Raw genomic sequence first — 15,960 nt, forward strand, 5'->3', positions numbered from 1 at the left:
TTCTAATAGGTGCGGATTGGTGGTGAAATTAGCATTTTTTTAATCAGCAGATCTGCATGAGATCACAATTTGGGGTAATGCAAATAGTCATTGACTGTTAACTACTAACTGAATTGGGTAAATGCAAGATAAGTCATAAGCAAACAAGGAACACAAGATAAGGGGGTTTAACCCAGAGCTCTTGTTTCTGCTTTTTTCACAAAATGTTTGGATTTGGATTTATCAATGGGCTGGGCTTTTACCAAAATGGCTTAATCCTCTAGTCTAGCAAATATGCAAAATAAAATGTGTTTTGTGGAATTTAGCATATTGCTCCACTGCTGTTAGATAGTAGTATGCTTTTTGTAGATTGTGTGTAGATTGTGTTGTCTGAACTCAGTAGGAGTCTTGAGGTGAAACGTATTTATTTGAAGCAAGTGTGAGTGTTACTATAACACATTGCAACAGTATGAATCAGTAAAAGTGTGGAAAAGAAACAAATAAAAGAATCCCACACTCCTTTCGGATGGAGAGTACATAAACGGAATAGAGACTGAATACAAAGTGGGTGCACGGTACTTATATATAAATAAAAACTGCAGTAGCCACTAGTCTACTGGAAGTGATGTCAAATTAGATGCATTATGCAGACTTCTGCACTGGTAACCATTATATCAAAACTGCACACTTCACATTGCATTGCATGACCTTGATCAATATTCAATGATTTTAATGTTCCAGGTGGTGTGTCTGTGCATGCGTGTGTGGAGGTGTGCATGTGTGGAGGTGTGTGCGTGCGTGCGTGCGTGCGCGCGCGCGCGTGCGTGCGTGCGTGCGTGTGTGTGTGTGTGTGTGTGTGTGTGTGTAAAGAAATGAAGAGAGACATTGAAACATTTATGGATGGACAGGGTCACTGAGGATCAGAGAGACGGAGAGATAGAGGGAAACAAGACTCTTTATGTGAGTCCATGATCAATGTGACCAAGGCAGGTTTGGAGTTTTTCCATGAGACCAGCAATTAATCAATCAAACTCAGGAGCTCGATAGTCCTCCAAAGCTCTGATTCTGCTGAGGAGACATCTTTACTACTGCTCTTCTCCTTCTTTTCTCCTTCTCTCATTCCTTCTCCCCTCCACTTTGCCCAATGAGACAATGAAATATCGGTGAGGTAAAAGGCCATAGATCAGGGTGGTACTCACGTCATAGCCTGATAGATGGACTCCACTCCGTATCTCATGGCGAACTCATCCACTATCTCCTGAGACACGTCGTCAAAGTAGACCTTCCACGCCTCGTCCCCTTTCACCTGCGGTATCTTCACCACGCCGCCGCTCTTCACCTCCGTCAGGTAGTGGAACAGGTTCTGAGAGATAACACAGAGCATGTTACGGTGATGGAGCACAGCACTGAATGACCCTTATCACAACTTTTAAATTGTCTTTTACAAAGCTGTAACTATTGATTGTTGCAAAATCCTATTACAGGAGTTTGCTTTATGATGTAATCACAACTGCTTTATTTTTTACATGCGTTCGCAAATGTTATACCTAGCTCCCAAAGATAATGATTGGAGATGAGAGAAAGTACATTTTTGCTGAATCATATAGTGAGGGGTTACTGTACCTCATGTAAACAGGTGTACTGGCCGTGAGGAGGAACCACGTTCTCCTCTCCTTTCATCTCCACGCTGATCTTGAGTCTGATGGCACCAGATACCGCAGACTTGTCAGTCCTTTTATCTGTAACACACAACCAAACTGGGTTAGCCATGACTGCAAATTAACTGATAAGAAACTGCCAATTACAAGCCACATCTTAGGGAGGTTAGCCAACATGTGCCTCCCTAAATCCAACCCTCTAATATTAAAACAATTCAGCTTCAGAGTAGCACTAGTGGACTGCAAATCTCTGTTTCTAAATTGTGTGCAATAGCCCTGCCTTTAAATGTTTCCACATAACAGCTGTTAATCAAACAAGGAAACAACGTATTAACAAGAAGATATCACTTTTATTCCATTCAGTTAATTCGGAAAAGCTCCAGCACATAATTGGTCCCAGTCAGTGAAATACAATAAACAGCATTATTGTCAACCTCGATAAAAATCTGTCCTTGACCACAGCTAAACAGAGTGACATTTATATACACTGATAGAAAACAAACACATTAATCATCTAAAACACTCATTGTTAAATGACAAGAACATAAATGGTATGACATCATGTCCTTTAAAACATGAATGGCATAATATCCCCGCTCACAGCCATAGAGTACAACACTTGCATTTGGGATATAACTGGCTATGATGGGTTGGAGGTTTAGGGGGTTTATTTAGTGTATGCAAATATCAGCACACATACTATACAGTACAAGCACATATTTTTTGCTGGGGTTTGCTCCACAGTTAAAGTGCCCCCCCCCCCTCTGTGCTCCCATACAGTATATGATTCATCACTATTGGATCAACTGAGGAAAATTTCATCCCTACAGTCATTTGGTCAATAGACAGACAAGTGAAAAAATAATAACGTGACAAAGTGACAGCGACTAGCACAGTAAACAGAAAAGCCCGGACTGAAGTGGAGCTGAAGAGGCTTAGAGAGGAGAGCAGCACCCACACCACACAGAGGCCTGTTTAAACATTCATCGTGGACATTTAAACAGGCACAGAGCAGCAGGAGGGTTCAGGGGTCGGAAATTACCACAAATTGCTTCCTTTTAGCTGGAGAGGCAAACAAAGACATCATCCTCCTTCATAATGCTCCAACACAAGTGGAAGCTCCCATTATGCTGCCATTCAAGCTCATGCAACATGGAGGAACCAGTGATGTATGAGAGGAAACAAGGAAAGACTCTGCATCATGTGTCTTCATGTTCTGTTTAGTGCAGAGGGAGTGTTTAGAGACAGTTTGAATGGAGATATTCTATAATGCTAATGGTATGTAAACCTTATGAGATGCTTCATAATCATAGAAATTATAACTTGGGCTGGGTATCTAAACATTTTCTTTTGGTATTGAAGTGTTTTCATGTGTCCAAAACACCAACATTAGAAACAGTCAACTTGGGCTGCAGCAATTGGTCGATACATCAAGTAATAGTTTTTAACTTAAATAAAATAATTTGGCAATAAAGTAAACTAGAATCTCAAATGTGGCAATTTTTTTAAGATTGACATCACCCTGTGCTGTGAGAAATTGTGAATGTATTTCCTTTCTATTTTGAAACGTGGGTTTTTCTGCTCCAAAGGACTTCACACACTGGGTTGTGATGACACCAAAATATGAATTACTCACCTGGAAATATTGTGTGTTGCTCTTTCATTGTGAAAGGTGAGAATGAACGTGTTTGATCTTGTATGTGTTTCCTTTGTGAATCTTCAAGTAGAATAAACTTGTCTCGGTTCAGACTATTGCACCTCTGTATTTTCTAATACTCAGGCACAACTAAGCCAGCAACACACAATGCGATTGGTTGATTCCTATATTTGAGGTGCAAAAGCTCATACAAAACAACCTTTTTCGGGAAAAATGTAAACAATGCCGCCTACTTTCATTTAATATGCATGTTCTGTGTCAAAGTATTCATCACAAAATCGATAGTTCCTACAAATATTAATCTCAAAAATGGTCCCCAGTGGGCAAAAGCCTTAAATCGGTTGTTCATTCAGTTAAAGCTCTTAAAACATTAGACATCTGTGGTGAGGTTTTGTTCAACTGAGAAAACAAGTTTTTGTTTATTATGGTATTAATCCTGAGACTCAGGTTTCATATCTATGTTGTACTGTATTAAAAAAATCAATATACATCTCATAATATCACACAAAGTAAATATTTTACCTGGAGATGTGCCATTACAACTGCCATCATTAGTCTTGGTGAATCAATATCTCTTGTATGCTGACTCTGAGATCAGATTACATACCTAGATTGTACCAAACATCCATCTCCCCGCTGAGGGTGCGGACCTCGATGATGGTCTGGCCCAAGAAGTCGTCCGACTCGCGCTTGAAATGCTGCTTCACCCGAGATTTGATGTCATCGTCTTCGTCCCACACTCGCACCTTGATGCGGTCAGTGGCGTTGTGACATTCACTGTAATTTGGGAGATGATAATGTCAAGTAAAAACAATCACAACAACATGAACAACAACAGAAACAGTACATTCAGTACCATCATCAGGTTGGGGGTATTCAGTGGAGCAGAATGACATCCAATTGCACCATTCAAGCATAAGTACAAGTTCAGAAACCTTCCTGACTCTTTTCCAAGTACCATATGGAGAACAATGCTTGCCTGAATTCAAATGAGAGTGTGTGTATTTGCGTGTGCACATTAGTGTATAAGAGTGTGGAGAAAGGCGCTAAGCCTGCAAGGAGGAATAACTCCAAGACGTTGCATGACCTTTCCTCTGCATCCCTATATATCTCCCAATGCATGCTAATATAATCAGCAAGGATTGTTTATTTGTGAAGGTTTTACGTCCCTCTCTCTGATCTTCTTTGCAGTGCTACAGCTGACAGACTTTTCACAATAATGTCTATGCTAAATAGAACGGAGGTGGCCAAAGCACTTAGCCTCAGATAAGGGTCAGACTGTACGGCTCTGGAATTCAAACCGACAGATTACATTTTGTTCTAATGACATCTTGGGTGCGACAGCCAGAGAAAGAGTATCTGCAGTGTTTTTTTAACTAATCCCTTTCCGGGGAAAGCGCTGGCTGCTGCCGCTCCACCAGTCTGGGACTCTCTGCCAAGCATACAGTAATGCATCGCTCTATTAATCTACATCCCTGTAGTAATGGGAAAGAGTTTTATTACAGCCCCCAACGGAGTCTCATTACAGGTGTGGAGCCCCGTTTGGGACTGGCATAGGACATCCACACACAAATACACACACACACACACACACACACACACACACACACACACACACACACACACACACACACACACACACACACACACACACACCAGATATGCATAAAACAGAACTCTAAAAATAATTTCAGGAACAGTGTCACATTTAAAAGCAAACAACAAAAAATTGAAATATACAGACAGGAACCTCCAGAGGTATGATGCTCGAAATCTCACTGTCTGCATGAATTAAACAAAGATGTCTTAGCTGCTATCTCATTGGTTAAAGTAAACATAATCCTGTGGATCATATCAGGACAGAGGGTCCCGGGTAAGAGGAAAATAAAAGATAAATACATAATGCAACGGTCTGGCTGGGTTTGACGCCTATTGGGTTTGGTGAGTGGTTTAGACCTGAGTCTAATTATATGTTCACAGTATGTTTGGGTTATAATACAAATGAAAGTTCACATGTTGGCCAACTTTCACAACCAATTATTATGTATTCATGTAAAGCTTGTGTAATAACTTTAATATATGCATTTCAAGATTTAGTTTTACACATATGAAGAGTTTTGTCTAGGCCATAGCCGTGTGATGCAGAAGCTGCAATCAGGGAACGACCTAAATATGACTGCTGTAAAAAACAGTTTAATCTGCTTTGAGTGCTTTGGTTTGGATGCAGGATGGGAAATTGATGTCTGTTTGGTGACAGTAGGTGATCAGGTGGGTCTTTGCCCTGTGAGAAATGCTAGTTGTTTTGCAAACAGCAGCAGTCTGATCAATAAACAAGTATGCATTGCAGAGTGTGAGCAGCGCTACCCGAGCTCCCAGCAGGATGTCTACTATTATGTCAAAATCTGCTTGATGTGTGAGAAGCGGCACATTCGTGTGTGCTTTCTCAATTCTCGCTAAAGTGGTCCAGCTCAAATTGTGTGCAATCTATTCACGTTTGATACGATAAATATAATAATGAATTATAGGTTAACATTATATTGGCATTTCTTTTACGACTTCCTTCGTCTTTGAGTGCTTAGTTGTGCATGACTCCTTCAAAACCATTCAGGATTTCATGTTTTTCGAAAAACATTTCAAGGCCTGGAAAAAAACATTTTGAAATGACAGTATCCGGCCTATAAATGACAGCATGACAAACATTTTAAGTCATTTGTATTAACCTTTGCTTCAACTCCCCGGACTGTTGGAAACCTGATGAAAACCTGATGCTCAAAGTATAACTAAATACCAACTACTTTCAAATACCATTTTGCACACAGGTCAGGGTTGAACCTTGAAGCTGTTAGGAGGAAATTACATGTTTCTTTTATACCTTGATCTTATTTTCAGAGTTGTGTATTGGGGTCAGCTTTGCGGGACTTGAACAGGTTTCACAAAAGCTGCAATTTCCTGCATTTTCAAAACTACTTAACGGGTTAAGTAAATGTTTATTTAGAATGTGTGAAGAATGTGTGAAGAATAACACATATTCTAACCAAAGGCGAGGCAGAGTGGTAAACAGTGAATTGGATGGTGATGTAACCAAGGAGAAAAGCCTGTGCTTACAATAAAGGGACAGATGCTTGGTAATAACAATGGAGAGGTCATACTCAACAAGAATCCACCTACTACTAAAGCATTAGCGTACAAAGTATTTATTTTGATTTTAAAACAACAAGGTTAAGCTTTGTGTTGTGTAAATTGTTAGATGTCATTGTTAAGCTGCCTTTAGCAGGGATTGAATTTCCCCAAAACTCTGCAGTGCATCTGGTGCGTAACATGTCATAAAATCAGTGATAAAAATAGAGTAATTGTCTCTTGCGTATTTACTAATGCCTTGAGAAGACCCTGAACTGCTGATTCTTAATCTTAGTGGGGATTATCTTGTTGGGCAGAGGTCAAATTAATAGAAAGCACTCACAAGAAGAACTTCTCATCCCAGACTGGGTTGAGGTTTCCGAAGATGGTCTTCGTCCTGCGTTTGGTCTTGCCCACCTGGACGGTGACGTAAGGGTCGCTGGAGCCCGTTTTATCCTTGGCCTGTAAGCCCTGTGCACTCATTACTGCAGAAACACAGGGTTGGAAGAACAATAAAGGATAGTAAGTACCACAAGCAGCATATTATTTCACCATCTTAAAGTTTTGATATGTCCCTGGATTTATTATATTGAAGGTTTCTTTCCCTGAACTTAATTACAACAGCACTGATCTCTAATTTAATTCACTCTATTCCCAGGGACATATTATTGTGGAAGTCATAAAGAGGAAGCATTGGCCTGGTGGCTGAAGTTTTACAGCAGCCCCTCAATCCCAGTCATAAAGCTACAATATGTGTCTACTGTGCTAAGACTAAGAATCTCACACACCACACACACACACACACACTGAGAAAGGGAGGTGCAGAGAGGAGAGAGACAGTAGTATTTCACCGCGCCATAAAAGGAAAAAGGACACTGGAGCATTAAATATGCATAAGTGACAGACTAAATAATTCAGGGTACATATATATCCCTCAGCTCAATGCTGACAGAAGTTGGTGTGGAGGATATAGAGGCTGAAGAGCCATGGCCTCCTTGCTCCAGGAGAACTGAACATCAAAAGAGTGGTCAGAGACTGCGATATAAATAGAGGGGTCACTTTGCTTTAAGGAATCAGTCAGCCCATCCCTCAGCATCACACCCAATGTCCGAACAGAGGGTCTGCCAGAACACAACTAGCAAAGCCACATTTCCTAGAAGCAAACAGTACAATTATCCCTCCCCCACCCTTCTGTATGAAGAACGGCCTTTTGCCACGCCTTTAAGTCTGGCTACATTTTGCATCTCCCAATGCCTTGAACTGAGTAAGGAGCACGGTAAGGGTTTTTAATTCTATATCTGTATTGAATCCTTTACTGTTATTATAATGATGTGTATATTCAACCAGGGCCATGCAGAAAATACATTAATCTCAAAAAGAGTAGAGATGATAAATTAATGCTAGATTTGAGTCTTTCCAATGTTAAGATGGAAAGAGCGTTTGCTCACAATCCATGTTTTTGCACCATGGAAAAAAGAGAGAAAGTCTATGCATGTTTTAAACTCAGCTGGAAACATATTCTAATACTGATCCTGTTAAGGTTGGCAAAAGTTGTAAATATCTTTAAAGGATTAAAACCAAGTTTACAAGACTGCCTTTTACTACAAAGTTGTATTGATTAGAGAAGAGCATAGTAACAGGGCTGTGTTTGAGCAAGGCTTTAGAAGAAAGTAATAGAATTGTTTTTAGGCAATATAAACAAAGGAAAATCTTCTACAGCGATGTAATTAACTTGATCTTACTGCGTGCTTGTATACTAATACTGCAATCAGTGCATTTGGAGGTACAATAGCATATGTGCTGATTAGTAGATCATGTTTAATTAGCAAAGGATCGTATAGTATGACTATAGTACCGGCAAGTCAAGGTTTATATTCACTGGCAGACCTTGTAGTATGCACATTAGCCAGTATGAGAATATCTCATGGTCACTGAGAGAGTGCTGCAGAGTCAACGCCAGTCAGTATTTATCTAATGAATGTCGAATAAAACACCAACTCAATAACTACATCTTAAAATGGGACGTTCAATAAGCCCCTGGGAAATCGAGTGAGGCACATGCGTCTTTTCAATGTCTCTCACTCTTCTTCTTCTCTTCTTTGCTATTCCCACACTTTCCTTCCACCTTTCAATTTGGCTCCCTCTCTCTCCGATTCTATTTCTCTCTGGTGTATTGGCACTGTGAGAAATGCGAGGTGAGCAATAAATGAGCTGGGCCTGGCACAGTGACCACAGAGCTGGATTGAAGTCGGGGGGTCGAGGTGACAAAGCTAACTTCCTGACCTTCTTTCTTTCAGTTGACTTGAAATAGAATGAAACCCAGCGATGTGTAATGTGTATGTAAATGAAGTAGTAACATGAAAGAAAGCCTAGTAATACTCAAGGATGATTATTCTTTATAGTTTTATGGAGTACTGAAATGAGGATAAACAATATAGGTTATGTAATCAGGGAGTGAAACATACTGTGGTAAATTAAAAGTAAATGAGGACATGGGATTCAGATCCTTTTCCCTCAAAAAGGACACTCAACAGACAGTGGTTATGAGAGTTAAGAAGAAACACACTATGCATGTTACATTTAAAGGGGCCCTATTATGCTAATGTTTAAGTTAATATGTATTTAGTGTCTCTACTGGGACATGTCTCCATGCTTTAATGTTCAAAAAGGTCTTTATTTTTCTCATACTGCCTGTGCTGCAGCACCTCTTTTCACCCTCTGTCTGAAACCAGAGCCCAGTCTGCTCTGATTGGTTAGCTGGCCGGCTCTGTTGTGATAGGTCAACCGCTTAGAGGTATCCCGCCCTTTTGCCTATCACGTACAATGTGTTAGAGCGCTAGCCAATAGGGCGTGTGTTACATACTGATATCACTGTGTTAAGGAAGTAATGGAGGCGTTTCAGGCAGGGGGGGGGGGGAGTGTTTGGGAGATAAATTCCCTCTGGGGGGAACTTTAACCTACATGCACAACACTTATAACACACTAAAGGAAAGGGAAACCCCCCCAAAGCATTATAGGGCCTCTTTAAGACTCTTTAAAGAGACACTGATTAATCTGGTTTAAATCCATCCAACCATTTTGTAACCCAAGGAACTAATACTGCCCTAAAAATAATTTCCCAACTGAACAAGCTGTAAAGTGCTGTACTGTCAAACTCGCTCAGGGGCACGACACTTTGATTGGCACCTCTGAGAGAGCTCTACGTGTAGCTGCAGTATGAACAAATCGGTTTGTTATTGAGCTCAGAAAGACATGAAGATCTCTGTCAGTTACAGCAAGCACTGTGTCTCTGCTATCAAACATTGCTTCTTTCTCTAATTATGTTCAATGTGCCTTTGTTTAACATTAGGCCATTTAACCTTTCAAGCCTTCCCACAGCTCAGCTCGTCCGTTGTTTTCAGTGGAGCAGCACGTCCCAGTCTGAGCTCCTGTTTGAAATGAATATGTAACTAAAAAGATGTCATTGTCTAGGTACACGAGTCAAGTGGATAGTAAAAGAACACGTGTCCTGTTTTCAAAATCTCTACTTGAAAAAAAACTACAAACGTATCTTTTTGCCGCTGCTTTTGATTGAGCTGTTCATATTTACACTGCAGTATGGCTTTTATTCATGTATTTTATACCTGTTGTGTTTATTTTATTATCTTTGCTTTTTAAATGCCTGTTTTCAAATGCCATTTTATAATGTGTTTCTGCTGTATTTCTTCTTAAATCTAATTTATTTTGTAAAGCACTTTGAATTGCCGTGTGCTGAAAGGTGCTATATAAATAAACTTGCCTTGCCTTGCCTTGCCTAAGATCATTTCCAATTACATCTCCCAAAAATCCCTGATCAATTCCTATTTCTATTTCTCATTCAATATGCATTGATGATTAGTTCAGCATCAGAGGTTCACGACCAAGATCACGGGGTTAATAACAAACTGATACTTATTAGAATAACAATATTTGTCATTTGAGATGAGCCTGACTGGTAATGGCATTTTTGTTGATTTGGCACCGGAGGGCTGAACAAAGAGGTTATAGGTCATGGACCAAAGGTCAAGGGTCACCTGCTGCAGCACCAAATGTATAAAGCATGTATCAACGTTCAGATGATTGATGGTTAACGTGCAAATGAGAGCTAATAAAAACTCCTCATCACAAATGAAAGATGCTGTCATAGTGAGATTATGAATCCGAATTTTGATGAATGTTTTGAAGAATTAACTTTCTGATATAAATACGGACACCAGGCTAACCTGTGATGGTGATTTTGGCCGACCACTTGGAGGTCCCATCCAGAACCGCCTGTTTGGCCGTCTTCAGATGGCTGGTGAGTTCTTCTTTGGAGACGTGGAACATCTCCTGGATCACCTCGAACACTTCAGGAGTGTTTTTCTCGCGGATCTTCATGCGCTCCTTCATAGCCATGATGATATTCTGGGTCTTGTCCTCCGCCCCGTGCTTGGAGCTCTTCTCCACCGCCCCTGAAACAAGAAGTCAAAGAGCTCAGTATTCTGCATATTTAATACCCAGGAATTAGGTAAGAAAACTGGTGATCCATCAAAGTGGCAAAGTATCTATCATATGTATTCACCACGTTTTTGTGGACACCATTTTTTTTAAATAACTCCTAACTCTCTGTCTCTTAAATACTGCAAGAGTGTACAATACTGTGTTACCCCATCCAAGAACCAATCAATTGTTGGTCGTGCTTTTTACAGTACTACGGCTTCCACAGATGACATTTTTTTATGGATTTTTTGTCAAAGCACTTAAGATATTCATTGCTATCGGGATGTTAAGAGCATTCCATGGAATATAACAAAAAGTGTATCTCGAGCCGGTTTCTCAAACTTACCTACCCTACCTTTAATTATGTGAATGTGTGTCTGATAGACAAAAGACGTGACGGTTCATTCTCTGTATCTGATAACAGTATTATCATTCCAGAGTGTGTTCATGAGAGCAGATTGAAATGTGATAAAGATGAATCACAGCTTGAACTGCAAAACATTGTTCTGCTGGAATAAAACTGTTATAAAAAACGGCCTGGGTGTAGCTAATCCATTTATAGTGTGTGAGGATTGCCGCGAGGATCATCCTGAAGCCGGCATGTCACATTGTTCCTGTTTGACTACGCCGTAACAACAGGGTGAGCCTGATTGAAAAAACTGATTGGAGGCAGTGATGAGTGCGGTGAGCGGTGTAAATGCACCGTGTAGCAATAAGTGCAAGGGGATATGTAAAATGTATTACACAAATCCCCGTAACAGCATTGACGTGTCCTGCAGGCATTTCAATGTAGTGTTGGTATTTATAGAAATGTGGGAGATGAAGTGCATTGCGGACACCTAACAGATTCCCAGACAAACCATGTGTTTAGGTTGAACAGATTCAAAACATTTTGAATGATTATAAGCCAACAGTTTCAAAACAGTAAATCTTAACATCAGACTGTAAGATCATAAATATTCAATGAAATGAAAGATTCACTATATGGAGTTCATAGCATATCTATGATGGAAGGATTGTCTTTGCACAGATCTCTCCACATGCCGACGTCAATGCTAGTAGCTATTCGTGCTAGCAGCTAAATTAGCAAACAACAGCAAACAGTTCACAATTCATAGAGCTAAATGTTTTAACCTGAGAATGAACCAGAGCGCTAGCTTCTGTGACAACTATGTGGGTCTGGACAACGTTATCAGCAGTAACCACTGTAAGAGCACAGGACAATGCAGCGGCCACAGCTAGCCACACATGTGATAGCATGCAGGCACAGCCGGGACTGCTATGCGCATAGAAGCTCAGATTACAAAACACAGTGAACTTTATTCTCTGCTCAGGTAGTCATTACTCCAGAATGTTGAATATAGTAAATAGCTGCATTATTAATGTTCTGAATGTCATGCATAAATACATTTGACATGTAAAAACTAGAATGACTGCAGTTTTTGTGAATTTATTTTCTATACAATGCAGCAAATCACACTTTCTCTCTCTCACAAAGACACAGAGCACTGTCCTCACAAAGGCACGATTGTGAATACATGCCTTTGTGTTTTCAATCCTGTGTGATCTGTACATCAAAGCAAAAATGAATGCACTTCCTTACTTTGTAAACAATCTGCATTAAGCAGGTCCTGGCACTTATCGTGGCATTTGACGCCACACTCTGAGCAGCGCATGCCCTGCCGGGCGATGCCCCACAGCAGCCCCTCGCACTCATGGCAGTAGGTCGGTGCCGTCGCCGTCCACACCTCAAAGTTATGGGGTGTTGTGGATGAAATTGGGTAGATCAAGGCCTGGAGAGTCTTCTTGAAGACATGTTGTTTCTGAGAAAAAAGAAAAGGCATGGAGAAATTGAAAGAAATAATGAGGTATGGAGACAATGACAGACAATGAAGTGAGAAGCAGAGGAGCTAGGCTGACTCATGGCACTATGAGCTTGAGAAAATAACAGTCTTAACAACTTTAAAAGTTAATAAAAAAGCAACTTTGTACCAAGATTGCTTTTCATAAATGTTCAATACATGGTGAGATCAGTAGAATAAAAGAGGAATATTTCAGAACCTGCTGAGGGAAAGCAATAGACTAATGTCATAAAATAAAGTTAATTTCAAAATTGATTTGCAGTGTGAGTAAGATTACATTTACAATAAACTTCTGTGCCATAGTAATCTTATTTCTCATCTTTTATTAATCGGCCTGCAGCTATTATTCATCACAACTCCAGCTTTTTTCAACTTCTCTTCTTAGAGAAAGGGATCTAACAGATTGTACTATTCGAAGAAAAAACATGTATGAGGCTTTGTTGATCCTTTCTGATTACCTTATCATCAAATGGAGAGGTCAGTTGAATGAGAGTGAATCAGTCAAACATCTCATTAAGCTTAGATTAACTGGCCACTGGCTTTGTTCACATTGAGTGGTTTACTGACTAAAGCTCCTAGAGACAAAATAAGAAAGTCTTCGAGAGGCCTGTCTGATTGCTGTGTAACAGAAGCCTCTTCAAATTGAATGCTTTACTGCAGCAGCCCTGCCATCCACAAGGACTGGAAAACGGCCCGGGACTTGCCAATTCTCGAAGGCAGAATCAATGGATGCTGTAAATAAGGTTTTTAAAAGTGAGCATTATCCAGATTGAGAGGGAGCGTGCAAGCGAGGGAGAAAGTGACAGAGGAAGAGAAGGAGATGTATGGCGGTTGAATAAATCTTCAAGAGGTACTTGCTCTCCACTTCTTCTACGCTCCACTCCTCCCCCCCCCCCCCTCCCTCTGCTGTCGGCCCCATGTGTGTTGTGCTTTAACACCTGAACAGCAGCCCTGCACTTCACCACAAAGACTGCTTCACTGCTCACTCGAGCACACTTACAGACACAAATACCCACACACGTACACTTGCACATGATGAAATGGCACCAGATGACAGGACAAGAAGGCCCTCTAACATTGTGAGACGCTGTTGATGGAACAGAGAGGCCACTGAACCCTGGGAAGCTTTAATGAAACACAGAGGCAGAGACAGCAAGATTTTCCTTTTAATCTAAGGACGATGAGATGAAGCAGATGTCTGAGATTTATCCACAACTTGCACACAAGCTAGGTCAGGGATGCACCCGGAAGCTTGCTCTTTGCCACATGTACTAGTGAACCGTTAAATAAGGACACAGCCTGAAGGAGATGAGTGAGCCAGAATTTCTGTGGAGCGTGGGAAATCTCAGAGACCTCTCCATCATGTGTTTTTATCAGAGGGCTGACTTGGCAGGTAAATAATAAATATCTATCTGTTAGCCTCTTTCTGACCCGCCAACTAAAAGTTAAAATGGTACTAAGCATGTACTACGTAAAACGGTTCCACCTTGGTGTTTTTTTATACAGTAGTAGTTCACTATTCATCTGTTTCTGTCTCTTTAAATTTCCCTCCCTCTCTCCGGCTTCTCACTTTCAGCCTCTGACGCTGGACGTCACACTGTGCAGCAGATGTGGGAAGAGTGCTGCGTGTGTGCGAGTCTCATGTGTTACACCGTGAGGTAACCCTGGTGATTTTGTGCAAGACACTGCAAGAATTGATTGACAGGCGCAGCGTCTGCCTGAGAGCAACATACAGAGAGGAATCTAATCTCTCCTCCTCCTTTCACCCCTCCATTTCCAATTTCACCACCTATTGTCCTTGTCAACAGCTTCATTGGCAGTGCCATCCTCACCGTCCTGCTCCATCCGTCAACACCTACAATCTTTTACTTTAACTACCTTTCCAGCCCTAACAAGGAATCCATGGTGGTTTTCGCAAACCACAAGACAGTGGGGTTGATTTGGATTTCTGAAAGTACTTTAAACAGAACTGATACGATGAATCGAAAACTCATTTATTAGATGATGAACAGGAAAATAATCACCAACTATATTGATAATCAATTCATCATGTTAATAGTTTTTCATGAAAAATAAAAGACAATGTTGCTTTCAGCCTCACATATTGAGATTTCTGGATTTAGTATATGATATAAGACAGAACCCTAACATTTAAGAAAAACAAATCTGGTAAGTAATTCACGGTATATACTATTTTATGAATGATTGGTTTTAAATGGAAGAATTATGCATCACTTTCCACTAGAGCTGCAACCATTGTTCAACTGATCCGTCAATTGGCAGAAAAATAATTGCCAACTATTTTCATAATGGATTAATTGTGAGTCATTTTTCATGCAAACATTTGAAAAAAAGCTGCCTCTAAATAATGGAAATGTCCTGCTTTTCTCTGGTTGAAATTCAATTAAAATGTACATTACATATATGACTGTATATCAAATCAATGTCTTTTGATTTTGGAAATAAAAACAAGACATTTAAAGACATCACCTTGGACAAAACTAGGATGGACATTTCATACGATTCTCTAGAACAAACGATAACTTATTTATCTCGAAAATAGGCTGCAAATAAATCTATACTGAAGAAAACATCAGTGACGGCCATCATTTTAAACTCAATCTATTATTTGTCTGTCTGGTAAGATTCAAACGACCGTTCAAAATGACTGTGGTGGATATCAGAGGCAGGCGTCTTGAAATCAATGTCGTATAATGTTGCCGCCTGATGACATATGAACCGTCTTCAAACAACGCATCACATCTTATTTCCTGATACTCTTTGACCCATGTCAGATTGCGGCCCTCTTGGTCCTTTGTATAACTGAGTCAATGCCTTTGTCTCAGCAGGTAACCGCAACCCCAGTTCTTGTTGACAGTGACTGTTAAAAGGCTCTGGTGCTTGGATCACATGCAGCTCAAAACATCGAGCGGACACACGGTCCGTTAGCTGGCGCACACATAATGTTTCTTTCTGCTCTAAAAAGCAGAAACATGGGACACATGACGCATGAGGAGAAAGAGAGAATTATATATACGTCACCAATGACAGAGTAAGATATTTTAATCATATTCAAATGTATTACGGTGACAGAGGAGACAAATAGAAGAGGTGGAGCAGAGATGAGAAGAAAAGAGGATGGAAGACAGAAGCTCTCTAAATAGGTTAAACATCTCTCGTGGGACGGATT

The 15,960-nt window shown here is 40.4% G+C and overlaps 1 protein-coding gene across 2 annotated transcripts in view; it reads right to left on the reverse strand.

Annotated features, from left to right (window-relative positions):
* Nucleotides 1–15,960, reverse strand: part of LOC117471811 (protein unc-13 homolog C) — a 108,129-nt gene that overhangs the window by 64,208 nt on the left and 27,961 nt on the right. For both annotated transcript variants that reach the window (XM_034117045.1, XM_034117044.1), the window contains 6 exons: nucleotides 12,512–12,731; nucleotides 10,653–10,880; nucleotides 6,755–6,896; nucleotides 3,902–4,071; nucleotides 1,603–1,718; nucleotides 1,179–1,342 (listed from right to left, as the gene is read on the reverse strand). In XM_034117045.1, the coding sequence (XP_033972936.1) occupies nucleotides 1,179–1,342; nucleotides 1,603–1,718; nucleotides 3,902–4,071; nucleotides 6,755–6,896; nucleotides 10,653–10,880; nucleotides 12,512–12,731 (1,040 nt within the window). The remainder of the gene's footprint in view (nucleotides 1–1,178; nucleotides 1,343–1,602; nucleotides 1,719–3,901; nucleotides 4,072–6,754; nucleotides 6,897–10,652; nucleotides 10,881–12,511; nucleotides 12,732–15,960) is intronic.

The sequence above is a fragment of the Trematomus bernacchii genome, unplaced genomic scaffold (genome assembly GCF_902827165.1).
Source record: "Trematomus bernacchii unplaced genomic scaffold, fTreBer1.1, whole genome shotgun sequence".
NCBI classification, from domain to species: Eukaryota; Metazoa; Chordata; class Actinopteri; order Perciformes; family Nototheniidae; genus Trematomus; species Trematomus bernacchii.